Source organism: Alligator sinensis, unplaced genomic scaffold, assembly GCF_000455745.1.
Source record: "Alligator sinensis unplaced genomic scaffold, ASM45574v1 scaffold954_1, whole genome shotgun sequence".
NCBI classification, from domain to species: domain Eukaryota; kingdom Metazoa; phylum Chordata; order Crocodylia; family Alligatoridae; genus Alligator; species Alligator sinensis.
In genome coordinates, this window is record NW_005842228.1 from 424,993 (window position 1) to 438,774 (window position 13,782).

General features: G+C 44.8%; 1 protein-coding gene across 5 annotated transcripts in view; it reads right to left on the minus strand.

Moving 5' to 3' along the window:
- The window catches only part of TBC1D2B (TBC1 domain family member 2B), a 113,893-nt gene that overhangs the window by 46,031 nt on the left and 54,080 nt on the right, over positions 1-13,782 (minus strand). For 3 of the 5 annotated variants that reach the window (XM_025208375.1, XM_006027213.3, XM_006027211.3), the window contains exon 2: positions 1,013-1,166. In XM_025208375.1, the coding sequence (XP_025064160.1) occupies positions 1,013-1,148 (136 nt within the window). In that variant the 5' untranslated portion in view covers positions 1,149-1,166. Of the gene's footprint in view, positions 1-1,012; positions 1,167-13,566; positions 13,673-13,694; positions 13,749-13,782 lie in introns of those variants that run through there. The other 2 variants (XM_025208376.1, XM_025208377.1) reach the window with 2 other exon arrangements.

Sequence of the window (13,782 nt, forward strand, 5' to 3'; positions counted from 1 at the left end):
GGAATCAGTTTTCTGCAACAATCTAAGAGTAGACCAAAACAAAAAACCACTGTGCTGAAAAGCAACACAATTGTTTGCAAAGTTCATTACCACCTTTTTCAAAATTCTACATCTCTGAAACGACTAGTATAAATGTATGTTAAGATTGGCCAGAAATTTTCTTTTGGAGACAGAGCGTGCACACAAATTTTTAAACAGAAAAAGATCATTCAGTGTTGAAATGACAAGCTCATTACACAGAGCAGACACTTGTGCAGGGACAAAGTGTAAGCAGTTCTAAATGCAAGACTATGAACAGAGATTATGTTTGCTCTAGAAGAAACATAGTAATCTGCTTGTGAGAAATTTTGCACAGTAACACAGTAAAAAGTAAATACCACCACAAAATGAAAAAAGAGTAACTCGTCTTGGAATTGTGTTCCTTACCAAGATATAATATTATACATTATCCTCTGTCATTAGGGCACAGGATATTAAATATTAGGCGTTAGAAACTGAGGTCAGGTTTTTCTTAATGAAAGATATACTTTGGAAGAAACTTTAATACTTTCAATCCTTTTGTCTTCACTTTGAAATGAGACACTAGGCATCATAAGTTCTTTTAATCGTGTGCAAGCTTTAGTGCCCTAATGAATCAGGACCTATGAATTGAGAGTCTAGATAATGTTGTTATTTCAGCAAACTAAAATAACTTAATAGAAAGACAAATAGAAGTACACCATGCTTATTTTCCTTGACCATTGCAGTTATGTGTATGCATATGAAGTTATGCATGTCAGAGGCATATTTAACACAGGCATTAAATGTAAGTGAAGTAAGAGAACACGGTGTAGAAGATTTTACAATATTCTTAATCAATTTTAGGCTAGAGGAAAAAGGGAGAAAGCAGCAGAAATTTTACCATGAAGTGAATAATACTGGTAAACTGATCTGAGCCTTCAAGAGGCTGAGAACTGATATAAATGGAAATACACCACATGGCACCCCCATGTGTTACAAGTTTTCAGCTTACCAGGGGTGTCTTTGGCAACAAGACCTTTGGAAAAGTCACTGGGTGTAGGTGATGTTCTGCTGTCCCTCTTTGCTGCGTCAAGGTTATTACAGTATTCCCATCTCTTCTGCTGAAGCTCCTGAAGCCAGTATGTCATGTCCTGACGAGTAGCAGCCTAGAAAGCGAGAAAGACAAGAGTACTGAAGAGGCTGACATTCCTGGCAAGCATGCATATAACCTGACTTGTACAAAAGGGAGACAGAGGTGCCCCTGCCATTCTGCTGATTATGATCAAGCAGTTACCACTTCATTTAAAGAAGTGAGTCATGTAGCCTTACTTTTGCAACTCTTGCACCTCCTAAATGCATCAAGATGTTCCCCCTGCTACGTTACGCCTCATAGGGCTGCTGCCTTGATAGTCTCCTACACATTTAAACTTTACCCAAATGCCCCGCGGGGGGGGGGGGGGGAAAGAGGGGGGGGGGGGGGGCGAAAGAGGTGAGTGAGGAGGGGAAGCATTTAGATGCATAGAACAACAAATCCAAAAAGGCAGTCTCCACACATACTTGTCTCTTGGTATATGCAGTGTATTTGGTGGAAAGTAGGCAAATATGTACATTGTTACAGTACATCCTTTCAGTATGGATCAGAATTTGTGGATTACTTTTCTCTTGCTTTATGAAGCAACTCCCAGAGGAGGTTAGAAAGCAATTCAATAAAGGCTTAAAACATTTAAATCCAGCCACTTTAATTTACATGAATTGATATCAAATAAGCAACCAAAATGAAAAGCTCTTTAAACAGTTTTATCAAAATCACATAAAAAGGGTCATTTCAGACTCCATGTCAGTTAAAAGCTTGACCTCATCTGCAAATACCAGTAAGATGCTAATGAAAAGTATCTATTATCTTAGTTACTGCTAAACAAGAAAATGTATTTCACTTAAAATCAAAGACATACCAAAGGGTTACTTCGCATCATTCTAGGCTAGATGTGAAACTGAAAACAGAAACAAAACACACACCTGCTCTCCCACCTATCCTAACCTTCCACTGTCACTTTCTTGTATGTTTTCTTTGGCTACAGCCTCATTGAAGCTAACCGCATCTAGAATTAGCATTGGATAATCATAATTTGATAAATTCAGTAGTAGAAAATTAGCTTGTGGCATTAGCAAAAACAATAGAGACTTAAATCCTTTGATTTTTGAGTGCACGCTATTTTATTTGACTTTGTCACATCCCACACTGTTCTATCAGTCCCAAATATTAATATTGTGAAACTCAGCTCTATGTATTGTAGATGTGTAATAATTTCTGACTTCAATTAGTTTAAAAACCCATCTTATCTCAAATATTATTTCAATTATCCTTCCAAGCTGTTCAACCAGAATAGCAAAGCTTGATTTTACAGATTTCCAATTGCTATGAAAAGGAAGTGTGATGAAAGTTTCCAATACTCTAACTCCTATATTATGTAAACAAGAAGATATGTTTGTAACTGAATTTATAACAGCCATGTTTCCAAACTCTGGAATCTTTATGCTTCTTTCTGGCACAACAAGAAGTTGATATTTTAACTAGTGTTCTCCTTGTAGCTTCTCTTAATTCTCTTCCTCCCTAATTATCTGAAGCTAACCAACAAGAAGGAATTTCCCTGTGCTCATATAAACAAAAGATTTTCAGATGCTTAGATCTGCAGATGGCCCTTGTATGTACTAGATAAAACTGCAGAAGAACAAAAATACAAAAACAAAAAGGACGTAAATGATCTTTTTACCACTTAAATGTTATAATGCAATTGGAAATAGCTGTTATAGTACAGTACTTAAGTAATACAGATTGTTTTGCAATAAGAAATGAATGGAGAAAGAAATTAACATTACAGGATGGTAATCACATTTCCCCAAGAATTACTATATATGTGAAATGCCAAATGATATACATAAAGTGCTATGAGAAGAGGAAAAAGAACAAAATCCAGTATCAGAAGATAGGACAATGAAGGCTCAATTTCCTGGTTGCTGTGAATGAAGAATGAATATCCTACCTAACAGATATTTCCAGTTCCTCATACTAGCTGGAATCCGTTTCATGCATTCTGTTCTTATTCACTCACCAGTTACAGAAAAGAACTTGCCTTGTTAGAAGAAATGGAAGGAAATTGGCTTGGACAGTACCTGTGGTGACTTGAAGAGTAAACGTCAAAAACAGAACACAAGACCAGATTTATCTGCCCATGTAGTCATCATTGATGATTTTGGAGAAAACAAAGCAGATGTCTCTTTTTAGATCCAATTTTTCATCATTTCAAGCAAAGTGGCAAGACTCTTGGGCTGTGGTGCCTAGCCATTCTTGCAGAGAATATGTCCCCCTCTACTTCTAGTTCAGAAATTATTTCCTGCTCTCTTTTTATCCAGTGGCAATTTTGAGTTCCTAATGAATCAGAGATGCCAGGTTTCTGCAGACAGAACTTGTCAGCCAAAATGTTGTAGTTTTGAAGCAATGTCAACTGAGTAATCACAGGGCTGCACATTAGAAAGCTGCTCTTTGTTTAGTTATCTGTCATTCTGTAGCAGCTCATGTCTCACTGCCTCAAGCTTAAGTTATTTACAATGCATTTCTGCCCAGTTTATTCTGTGATTTGACAAGCCGTTTTCATACCATGCCATGCTATCCCACACTTGCTGCCTAAAAAGTGGTAAACTGTTTTTAATCCAGTGCCCCTGTTTTGTTTTTTTTAAAGACATGCATGGCTACACCTGATCTCCTCCATGGATTCAACCCAATGGGGAATATATTGTTGCATCCAAGGGCAGCAAGAGATTGGACCTTGCTTTTGTGGTCCTACAATATAAAATTCATTTTTCTCTGCTACCTGTCAGTAGGGCTGTGTGAAGCTTCGGTCCCCAATTTGATTAAGCAGAGATTCAGCCCGATTCGGTAGCTGAATCTCTGAATTGAATCAGAGGACCCTTTAATCTCTCCAAATTGAACTGGAACCCTTCAAATCGATTCAGAGAGATTCGGACATAGACACAGCTTTAAATGTTTTTTCTACATCTTTCTCGGTAGCAGGCGGCTCATGATTGCTGTGATGCTGGGGCTCATGGGGCATCCCACAGGAGCGCAGGGGGCTCCCCAGCATGCTTGGCAGCAGACCCAGAAGTAGACCAGAAGCACTTCCGGTCCACTTCTGTGTCCACTGGGGAGCACGATGGGGGGCCCCCTCGCACCCCCCTGGCTCAGCAACTGGTGCTTCCTGAGCCAAATCGAATCAGGGACAGCGATCCAAATCAATTAATCGAATCACTGTACCCAATTCGAGTTGAATCTGAATCAAATAGGACCCGCTTTGCACACCCCTGCCTGTCAGTACTACTGTTGACATCTATTACTTTTCTTTCCTTCACCCACACAATCTTTTCTTTTATGCTTGTTTTAACTTCCTTCAATCTGTTTAATTGGTATGTGGCTCTTATAATTGTGTTGTACTATATTTTACATAGTAAGAAGACTTGCTCAGCTTACTTTTTTAAAATAAGTATTTCTTTTGTGTATTTAGTTAACTAACCTGAAAATCAAGGCTGAAAAATCCACATGCTACATGAGAGCTGTCATTAAGATTGAAGCTGATACAAACAAGATCTTCACAACTGAAGAGATTCACTAACAGCATGAAGAGTGAGCATCCTAAAGGTGTTAGGAAAGCAGAGAACACACAAGTTGCAAATTGTAGCATTGTGAAAATGCAGTTTGCAAGACAGCATAGAATAAATCTAAATAGTTATATTGTGTATAAGCAACTAAGAAAGAATCATTTTCAATGTGTAGGTTCATTCCAGAAAGCAGTGCAGTATGCACCAAGTGAGGGAAAATAGACTTTTCCATTTGATAAATGCACATTTAACCAGGATGGGAACTGATTTAATCACAGACAATGGATATCTCCAAGTCACAAGGGACAGTACCAGAATTTACTTTTATGCAGCTTCTACAAAGTGAGCAGAAGGCCAAGTACTGGGGCTATGACTAATCAGTATGTCGCCCATACCTAAGGACAGAGGTGCACTGATACATTGGTCCATATCATATCAGCACTGATAAAAGGAAAATTGACATTATTGAGAATTGGCCTTTTTTGACTGATGCGGCCCATAATGTCACCGATAAATGCTATGTGCATGGGTGCAGCCGCAGCATGTATGCTGCTAGGAATGCAGCCTGGCAGCTTGCAGAGCAGCAGCTAGCTGGTAAGTCTGTTGGGGGGGAAGGGGTGTGAGGGGTGCAGATCAAGGCCTCCAGAATGAGGGAGTGGGGCTGAGGTAGGCACTGCCCAGACAGGGTGGGATGCACAGCATGCAAAAGGTAGTTTGCTACATTATCCATTAAGGCAGCTCAGTCATTAAACTGTAAACATTCAGAAAGTAGAAAACTATCAGTATGAAGTATTTAACTATTTGGCTGTAAGTACAGGCCACATCAAGCCTCACATGCGGAGATTTTAGGCCCTAATCCAACACCATTTAAAGTCAACAGGATCTTTGCCACTGAGGTCAATGGGTACAAGATTAAGCCCTTTACTAATTAATCTTTAAAGCAGTTCCTATTTAGTATTCCTAAGGAAATAACTCCCACTGTTTTCAATGGAAGTCAGCACTTAAACTATTTTAGGTGCTGGTGCTGGGCCTAAGTAACTGTACATTACTGCCTGTGCAGCATCCTGGGAAATAGCTTTAAGTCTCTGAAGATCCATTTTCTAAAGATAAAATTCACCATTATTCCAACAAAATTTAGTCACAGGTTATTACACATTCAGGACACCATTAAATCAAACCACTAATATTTCAGAAGTTACTTAATGTTGCTGCCTATACTTGAAAATAAGAACCAGACTTAAAAAAAAAAAAAAAAAAAAATCTAGTAGTTGAAATTTCTACAAATTCTCTCCCTGCTCCTCTTAAGGAATGACTTTTTCCACCAAGCAGAAATAAATGTTTGTTCAAGTGCATTCACTTGACAGCAGCATGTACAAGTAAGTAGACATGTGTACAGGATTAGGCTCAATGTTGTAAAGCAAATGATCCCAAGTTTTTCTGGATATGGATCACTACTAGTCAGGTTATTTTATGAATTACCTTATCAACTCCCACTACCAATGTCTGTGGCAATAACTACAATTGGCTGTACAAAAAAATAATGTAACAAGTCTTTGACACATTATTTGTTTCCTTCACTGTGCTTTATGTAGGGGTTCTCTTGAAGGCCATCCAGAAACTGCAGCTAGTATTCAGGGGTCTGCACTAGCTCCCAATAGCTTTCCAGGTGCAATTCAATGGACTATTTTTGACCCATAGGCCCTACATACATAAGAGACTGCTTTCCCCCTTATGCCCTACTGCAATATCTGAAGTCAGCTGAGAGCAAACTTCTGCAACCTTCTACCATCTGTGCCCCAAGTTCACTTGGCAGAAACCACGTGGAAGGGCATTCTTGATATTTGCATCTCTGCTCTGGAATTCCCAAACCTAACCATCTTCCAGGAGTGCTGCAAGACCTTTTTATAGGAGCAGCAGTTGGCAAGCAAGGTTGAATTGGGGTACTGTTGGTGGAATTTTGTTACACATATTTCTGTATTATTTAATATTTACCTGCATTAAATAAGTTGTTTTTTTTTATTAGGTTTTTTTGTTTTGTTTTTACTGTTACTATTAGACACCCTGTTTGGTGTTTGGGAAGGACAGCACAAACCCAATACATAAATAAAATAAATTTCACAGCTCAAAATAAGGAGGAAAGCCAGTACCATGTGGTCTACAAGTTGTCCAATGAGCACAAAAGTTCACCCATTCCAAACTGGGAACCATTAATTAAATTTGGCTTTTACAGAACTATTTTTTCCTGCAATTATTATTATTATTATTATTATTTTTTTGTCAAATGGGCAAACAAGCTTTGGGTATCAATAGGTGTACTTGCAACTCCCATTAAGTTACATGCACTGAATGGTTCTGGGGATCAGATCCTTAAACGTTATGAAAAATAAGCGGAAGCTTTAGGAAGAAACACAGTTACTTCATACAGGAGAATCTGTCACTTATTTCTTATTCCTCGTGTAAGCTTACAATACTGAACAAGTGGGAAAGATTGTAGCACAAGATTTGGAAATTATGAATAAGAAGCAATTTGAGGAAAAAGAAGCATGTGAGATAAAGGATGAAGGCTACATTTGACTTTTCTTCCTCGTGCTCCAGTGTGTAATTTTTTCTTCCTAAATTAATAAGCAAAGACGATGCATACTTGCACGCTCACATACAACAAAGCTAGAACCAACCCCCTTGGACTTCAAAGTATCAGGCTATTCGTATTTTTCAAATCTTGTTGTTTTTGTACAAAGGACTCAACTCCCAACTCCAAAACTCTTATTTTCCAAAGCAGCAAGACGCACGTTACCAGCAACCAAGTTTCCTTCTTAACTAGTTATTTTGATTTCCAGATCAAGATTTCTGGAATAGAACTTCATTTGATTTTTTACATAGGATTAAGTCTAAGGACATATAATCTTTACACAAGGACTAAGTCTAAGGCTCTTCAAACAACAGGGCCACTTATAAGAGTATCCTACCAGCATGAAAAGTATACAAAAATACCACCTGGATTTCCCCAATTGTGCCTCATCCCACTTTCTAAATGATGGCCAAGTATTTCAGGGATCCTATATTCCTAAGCAACTTCTTTCACATAATCCCTTTTGTTCTTAGAACGATCCAGGCACATATAGGTAGGGACAATCCAGGAGTGGAAAAGAATGGGACCACAGATACAAGGGCATAAAGAAAAGCAAAAATAGGGAAAGCCAAAGTTTCAGTACTTACGCTAGTATCACTGGGCATGTCTACACATGCACGCACATGCATTTGCAGCTGCACAAGTTTGTGCTGGAGATTTGTGCCTCAGCACATGTGCCTGAACATACACTTTGGTGTCGAGCAAACTGTGCCACTTGGAGCAAACTGACCTTGCCCAACTCTTCCCAGATCTGTAGCCAGGGGGAGCTAGAGGCTGCATCCAGCACCTGTACTGGCCCCACCAGTGTAAAAAGCTGCCCTGGTGAGCAGCTCAGGGCTACTTGCTCTTAGAGCTTCTGAGGTGGCAGGTGGGCTCACTCCCACCCGTGCTCCATGAGATCCACTGGAGCGCAGGCTCACTGCTCTACTTGGGGGTTTAACTGTCCCCCATAGACCCCTCCCTGCCAGAAAACTGGCACCAGCTGGAGGCAAGGGTGGTGGAGTGGCTCTGGGCATGGTCAGGGATCCTGAGGTGTCCCTCCCTGTGTGGAAGAGTGCTGGTGCTGAACCTGCTGGTCCTGTCCATGCTCTGGCACTATGCCTCCTGAGGTCCTGGCAGGGCTCTGGAGACAGGTGCTGGAGTTTTTCTGGCCAAGATGGCACTGAGTCACTGTGGAGGTCCTGAGCCTCCCCTTGCGGGAGGGCAGCTAGGGCCTGGTTTGCCTGAGCAGCCAGGCCCTGATGTTTCGCCTTCAGGCCCTGCAGTGAATGCTATACAGTGTTGGTAGGCACGTGGCATTAGGCCACCTGGGGCATGCCTTCCTCCGCCACTTCCGAGGGGCAGATCCTCAGCCTGAGGGGCTTCTCCCTGAAGGACCTGTGAGGGCTGCCAGAGTTCTACCAGGACATCCACTGGGCTTGGAGGCTGGTCTCTGCTTCAAGGTCCCCTGCAACACTAAGCAAGGGTGCCAACCTGCTCATCAAGCCCCTCCTCTAGAACCCTCAGCTGGAGGTGCCAACAGCAGAGGTGCCCTAGTTGCAACAGAGGTTGATCCTGGCTGGTGTCACCCGTGTTAGAGACCTCATGGACTACAACAGGCAGGAGTGGGTGGACCCCGCTGCACCGGGCCAGCACATGGGTCTACCTATGACACATGCAACCTGCCATCTGGTCCAGGAGGTGAAATCTGCCCTACCTCCCAACGCCCTTGCCCTTGTTGACCAGATCCTGTGCAGTGGTGGTCCCCGCTCCCTTGTATCCTCTAGCCCACCAGAGTTTGTTGTGGGGCTGGCACCTCGCCCAGCCTTGCAGCACTCCCCGCTCTACCACCTAAGCCAGCTGGAGGACACCAGACCAGTCTGCTTTTCCATCGTCCATCACCGCCACCTCTATACACTTGTGCACTGCACGATCTATCATGCCACCCTCGTGTCCTGCCCAGACACCAAGTGGTGGGACCTACTCGGTGAGGGTGTGGCTGAGACAGCCCAGTGGCCGAATCTGTACTCCACCTTCATCCTATAAACCACTGGGGACCTCAGCTGGAGGCTCCTTCATGGAGCCGTTGCCATGGGCATGTATGTGGCAAACTTCACAGACACCCTGGTCTCCTGCCCCTTTTGCGGGCAGAGGGAGACCCTGGTGTACATGACCCTCAAGTGCGCCAGGATGCTGCCCCTCCACCTCCAGAACCCCCTCCTGAGGTTCTGGTTGAATTTCACCCCCACCTTTTTGTTTTTGGTCACCCCATCCACAGCCCCACTGAGTCCCAGGACCTCCTGGTACAATCTCCTCCTGGCCCTGGCCACGTGGGTCCTGTACTTGACCAGGAAGGAGGCTCTGGCCGGGAAGATGCCCAGAGACTACAGGACCACTTTCCTCTCATTTGTCTGTGTATGTTTCCAGGCAGAGCACCAGTGGGCGGTGTCTACTGGCTCCTTGGATGCCTTTGAGGACCAGTGGGTGAGGCCTGGGGGGGCTCTGCTTGGTGTCCCCCTCAGGTGCACTTATTTTCATGTTTTGACCCTTTGACCCACACAACATGCCTATCCTGTTTTTTTCATTATCCCAAGAATTTAGTTTTAACACTCACTAAATAGCCCTACATGGGGTTACTAGTTAGCCAGGTGGGGCCTTAGGGCCCACGGTATGAGTGTTACAAATAGACAGGAGCTTCTGAGGCCCAGACAGTTGACACTAGCCCCCCATGCCAGCTGGACTGCTGCAGCAGCCCTGACCTAGAGTGGCCCCTACACCCTCTACCCACTGCAGCAGTCTGGCAGTGGGGGTTGCTGCCTGGCTGTGACCTGCTGCCACCTGCAACAGTGTCCGCCCCCTTGGACCGGCAGCCCCATGTCTCCACGCCTACCAGACCTGGATGGGGACTGCAAAGCTGCCTGGGCCATGGTATGGGCACTATACCAGAGTCGTCTGCACCTCTGGGCCAGCTGCCAGTGGGCTGTGGCTGCACAGTTAGCCTTCAGGCAGCACTGCGACCATGTATGCCCCTACCCTGTCACCTGGGCAGCTGTCACTTGGAAGATGAGCTCATTGTGGTGCCCTGCTTTGAACTGTCAAAGCATGTCCTTCTGACCCAAATGGCCAAGAGGTCAGCCACCTTGTTTGCCCTCCAGCTGGGTCCCCAGCGCCAGTCCTGGGCAGAATCCAGGCAGAGGAGCCTGCCACTAGTCTCACTAGCAGAGATCCTGGTGTTCCTCATTTAAAAATTGCAAATTCTCTGATAAAAAGAATCCCAAATTCACTCTTTCAAATACCTAAAAATCCACAATTTCAAAGCAATCGAGAAGCCTACCAGTACCTCTCTCATCATAATAAAATAAATTCTAAATAGCTATACACTTTGGTGTTTGCTTTTGGTTTTTCATCATAGAAAACTCAGAGCTCCCCCAACCCGTTCACTAATTAGGATGTGGGGACAGCTGCCCCTGCAGCTACAGCTCCCACCAGCAGGTCCCATGCTGTCTGGCAGCTGGGTACGCAGGGTATGAGATGTGGGTGGGGCTGGGGTTCTTGGGTGGGTGTGGGGGGGCATGGGGGCACCACATGCCCACCCTCCCATCCTCTCCCTGACCCAGGGTCTGCACATGGTGAACAGAGCTGGCCTGCCCAGCTAGCGCATGCCTTTGGACAGGACCAAGACAGCTCCTGCCACTACCCATGGGTCTTGGCCAAAGGCTCACACTAGTGGAGCAGGCTGGGCCAGCTCTGTTCGTCATGTGCAGACCCTGGGTCAGGTGACACCACACCACTGTGGGGCTGTGTCTGCAGCAGGCCACCGCCCAGCTGGCTGCTGCTGCTAGCACCAGGGGGTTGTGCGCTGCGGGGGTGGGCGACGACATATGGCAGCCCCCCCTCAAACCGCCCCTCAAACTGCCTGACAAACCCCACACCCACAAGCCTCCCCCCCCCGAAACTACACAGTCCCCCTACCCCCATATCCCTACTTACCTGGAACAGTGCCTGGGTCCGGGTCACCACTGCAGTCTTGCCCCGCTCCTATTTGCCCCAGCATGCTGAGACAGGGCTGAAGGAGCAGGGGCATAAGGCAGCCAGAGAGACGCTCTGGCCGGATGCTAGAGCATCCCTCTGGAGGACATAGCCTCAGGTTGCTTCAGGGCATCCTCCCGGAGCAAAAAAAAAAAGTGGGAAAAAAAAAAGCACAGTGCATCCTCCTAGAGCAAGCCCTGCACCACTTTTTTCCACATTTTTTTTTTTTTTTTTTATATATCAGGATTTTCCAGTATCAGATTTAGAGTCCATGCTACAAATATGCAGCATGGGGAACATTTTTTTGTTCTTAGCGTGCCTCTTGCAGCATCTCAAACTGCTTTGAAATGCCATAACAGGCACATGCACACTCGTCTGGATGTGCCCACTGAGTCTAATTTCTACCTTCCTGACTGCCATCAGCAGCATACTGCAGTAAGGAAAGCTGTATTTGAACATCCAGCCTTGACTCACATTAAAGACTTCTTTAAATACACTGTACACAACTTCTATAATAAATAACCAATGTTTAACTTTATAATCATAATTTTAAGTCACCTTGCCTACTATTTCCTAATAAAGATCGCCTATACAGAAACAACCTGCAATACATATGCTTTCCCATGGAAATCTCAAGGTCAATAACTAGTGGCTAATTTAAGAATCAAAACAAAAACCATTTACTTCAAGTCCATAATGTGTTACATTGGATGCTAAGGCTGCTATACAATACTACAAAAATGGATAATAGCCAGTGAAAACAGTTATCTCGTTTACACCGGTCTTTGCTGTTACTTACATGCAAAAAGTAAGATAACCTCTAAAATTAGTTTTTCAGTTGGATAATTTGTTTGCATTATTGCTTATAAAAAATGCAATCATTTTACTAAAAATGATACTAAACAGATTGCCTGTAAAATTATTAAAGCGAAAAACATAATAGGACAATTTATACTTTGTAACATGGTTCAACTCATCTTACAAAGCAGGTGGACCTAATGTATAGCATGTCATGTAAAAGTTGATATCAAACAAACAGGAATAATCCTCAGGAAGAAGTGCCCCAATCACGATCAAGAAAACTTAAGAGAAAAGCTTGCTCTGTAAGATGACAAGGCCCATAACACGCCCCTTCCCCGACGCTAAGACAGAGCAAAAGAAAGATGCATAAGCCAGAAGGTCATAAGGTTTAGGTACTGATCCTGTGAAGGCCCAGGGGGGGCCGTGAATGGAAGTTGAAGCTTGTACACGTCACAGGGGTTTAATTCAGTTTAGCTCTCCTTAAATTGAAATGGTGGGTTTTTAAAAACACCGCTCCAATTTAGGGAGAATTAAACCAAACTAAATCCCTGTGGCATGTACACAAGAGTGGAGCCCCGATCCTTACCTGCCTATTTGGCAGGGGTGGGGAGAGCTGATGCCGGGCTGAGTGGTCCCGAGCTGCACAGGGGCCCCCCAGGCAGCATCCACCCGCTGGGACCTGCCCAGGCAGTCTGGGGTAAGGGGGAAGGTATTGTGCTGCAGCTGCAGAGAGAAGCACCAGACCCACCCCAGAGCTCAGGCAGGCAGGCAGGCTGGCTCGCTCTGGGGAGAAAAAAAAAAAAAAAAAAAAAAAAAAAGACCAGGCTCACTGGGGTTTTTTTTTTTTTTTTTCCATTACAGCCTGCCCACACAGGCTGCCACCAGGTCCCACAGCCCCTGAGCAACACAGGGCCTGGCAAGTCCTGAGCACATTGGCTTCCAGCGTCCCATGCACTGTTGCACTTTGTTAGGTAGCAAACTAAAGCACCATGGAGGTGTTTTATCTTGCTACGTACCAAAGTCATTTAAAGTGGAATACGCCATCGAGTGTGCAAACAGCAATGCCATTAAAGTGGTGCAAAAGGGCATTTAAGCCGCTTTAAAGGCCAATTTTGTGGTGTGTACAAAGGCCCGTTCACTACAGCTAGTTGGAAAGTGCTTCTGCCCACAATAACAAGTGTTGATAAAAACAACTCTGTCACAAGAAGAGTGGGTTTTTCATCAAAACAGGCTTTGCTGCAAAACAGACCGCTTCCCCTCAAGTCAGTTTCCTCTGAACCCAAAAAAACAGTTCCTGTTGAAATGGCTTCTGACACACCATCTGCAACCAGCTCCAGCGGTGATTCCCCACCAGGGTGATTCCCAGTCAGGCACCTCAGTCGCCTTCAGATCCTTCTAAGGGTGCTGCAGGGCAGGGCAGGGCGCCACCCCACCCCCTGCCAGCGCCCCCAGGTATGCGGACCTGCTCCACCACCTACACCAGACTGCAAAACGGCCTCGGCAGCCTCCAAGCCCCGGGACTTCCCAAGCTCTGGCACGGAGAAGCTGCCCTGTCCTTCTCCCAGAGTGGAGGAGCGAGTGGGAAGGCCGAGGCAGAAGGCAGCACCTTGCCGGGGGCGGCTCCAGCGGGAGGAGGCTGACAGGGGCCAGGCCCGGGGACCGCCGAGAGCTCCGGCCCAGGGGGTGGGGCACGG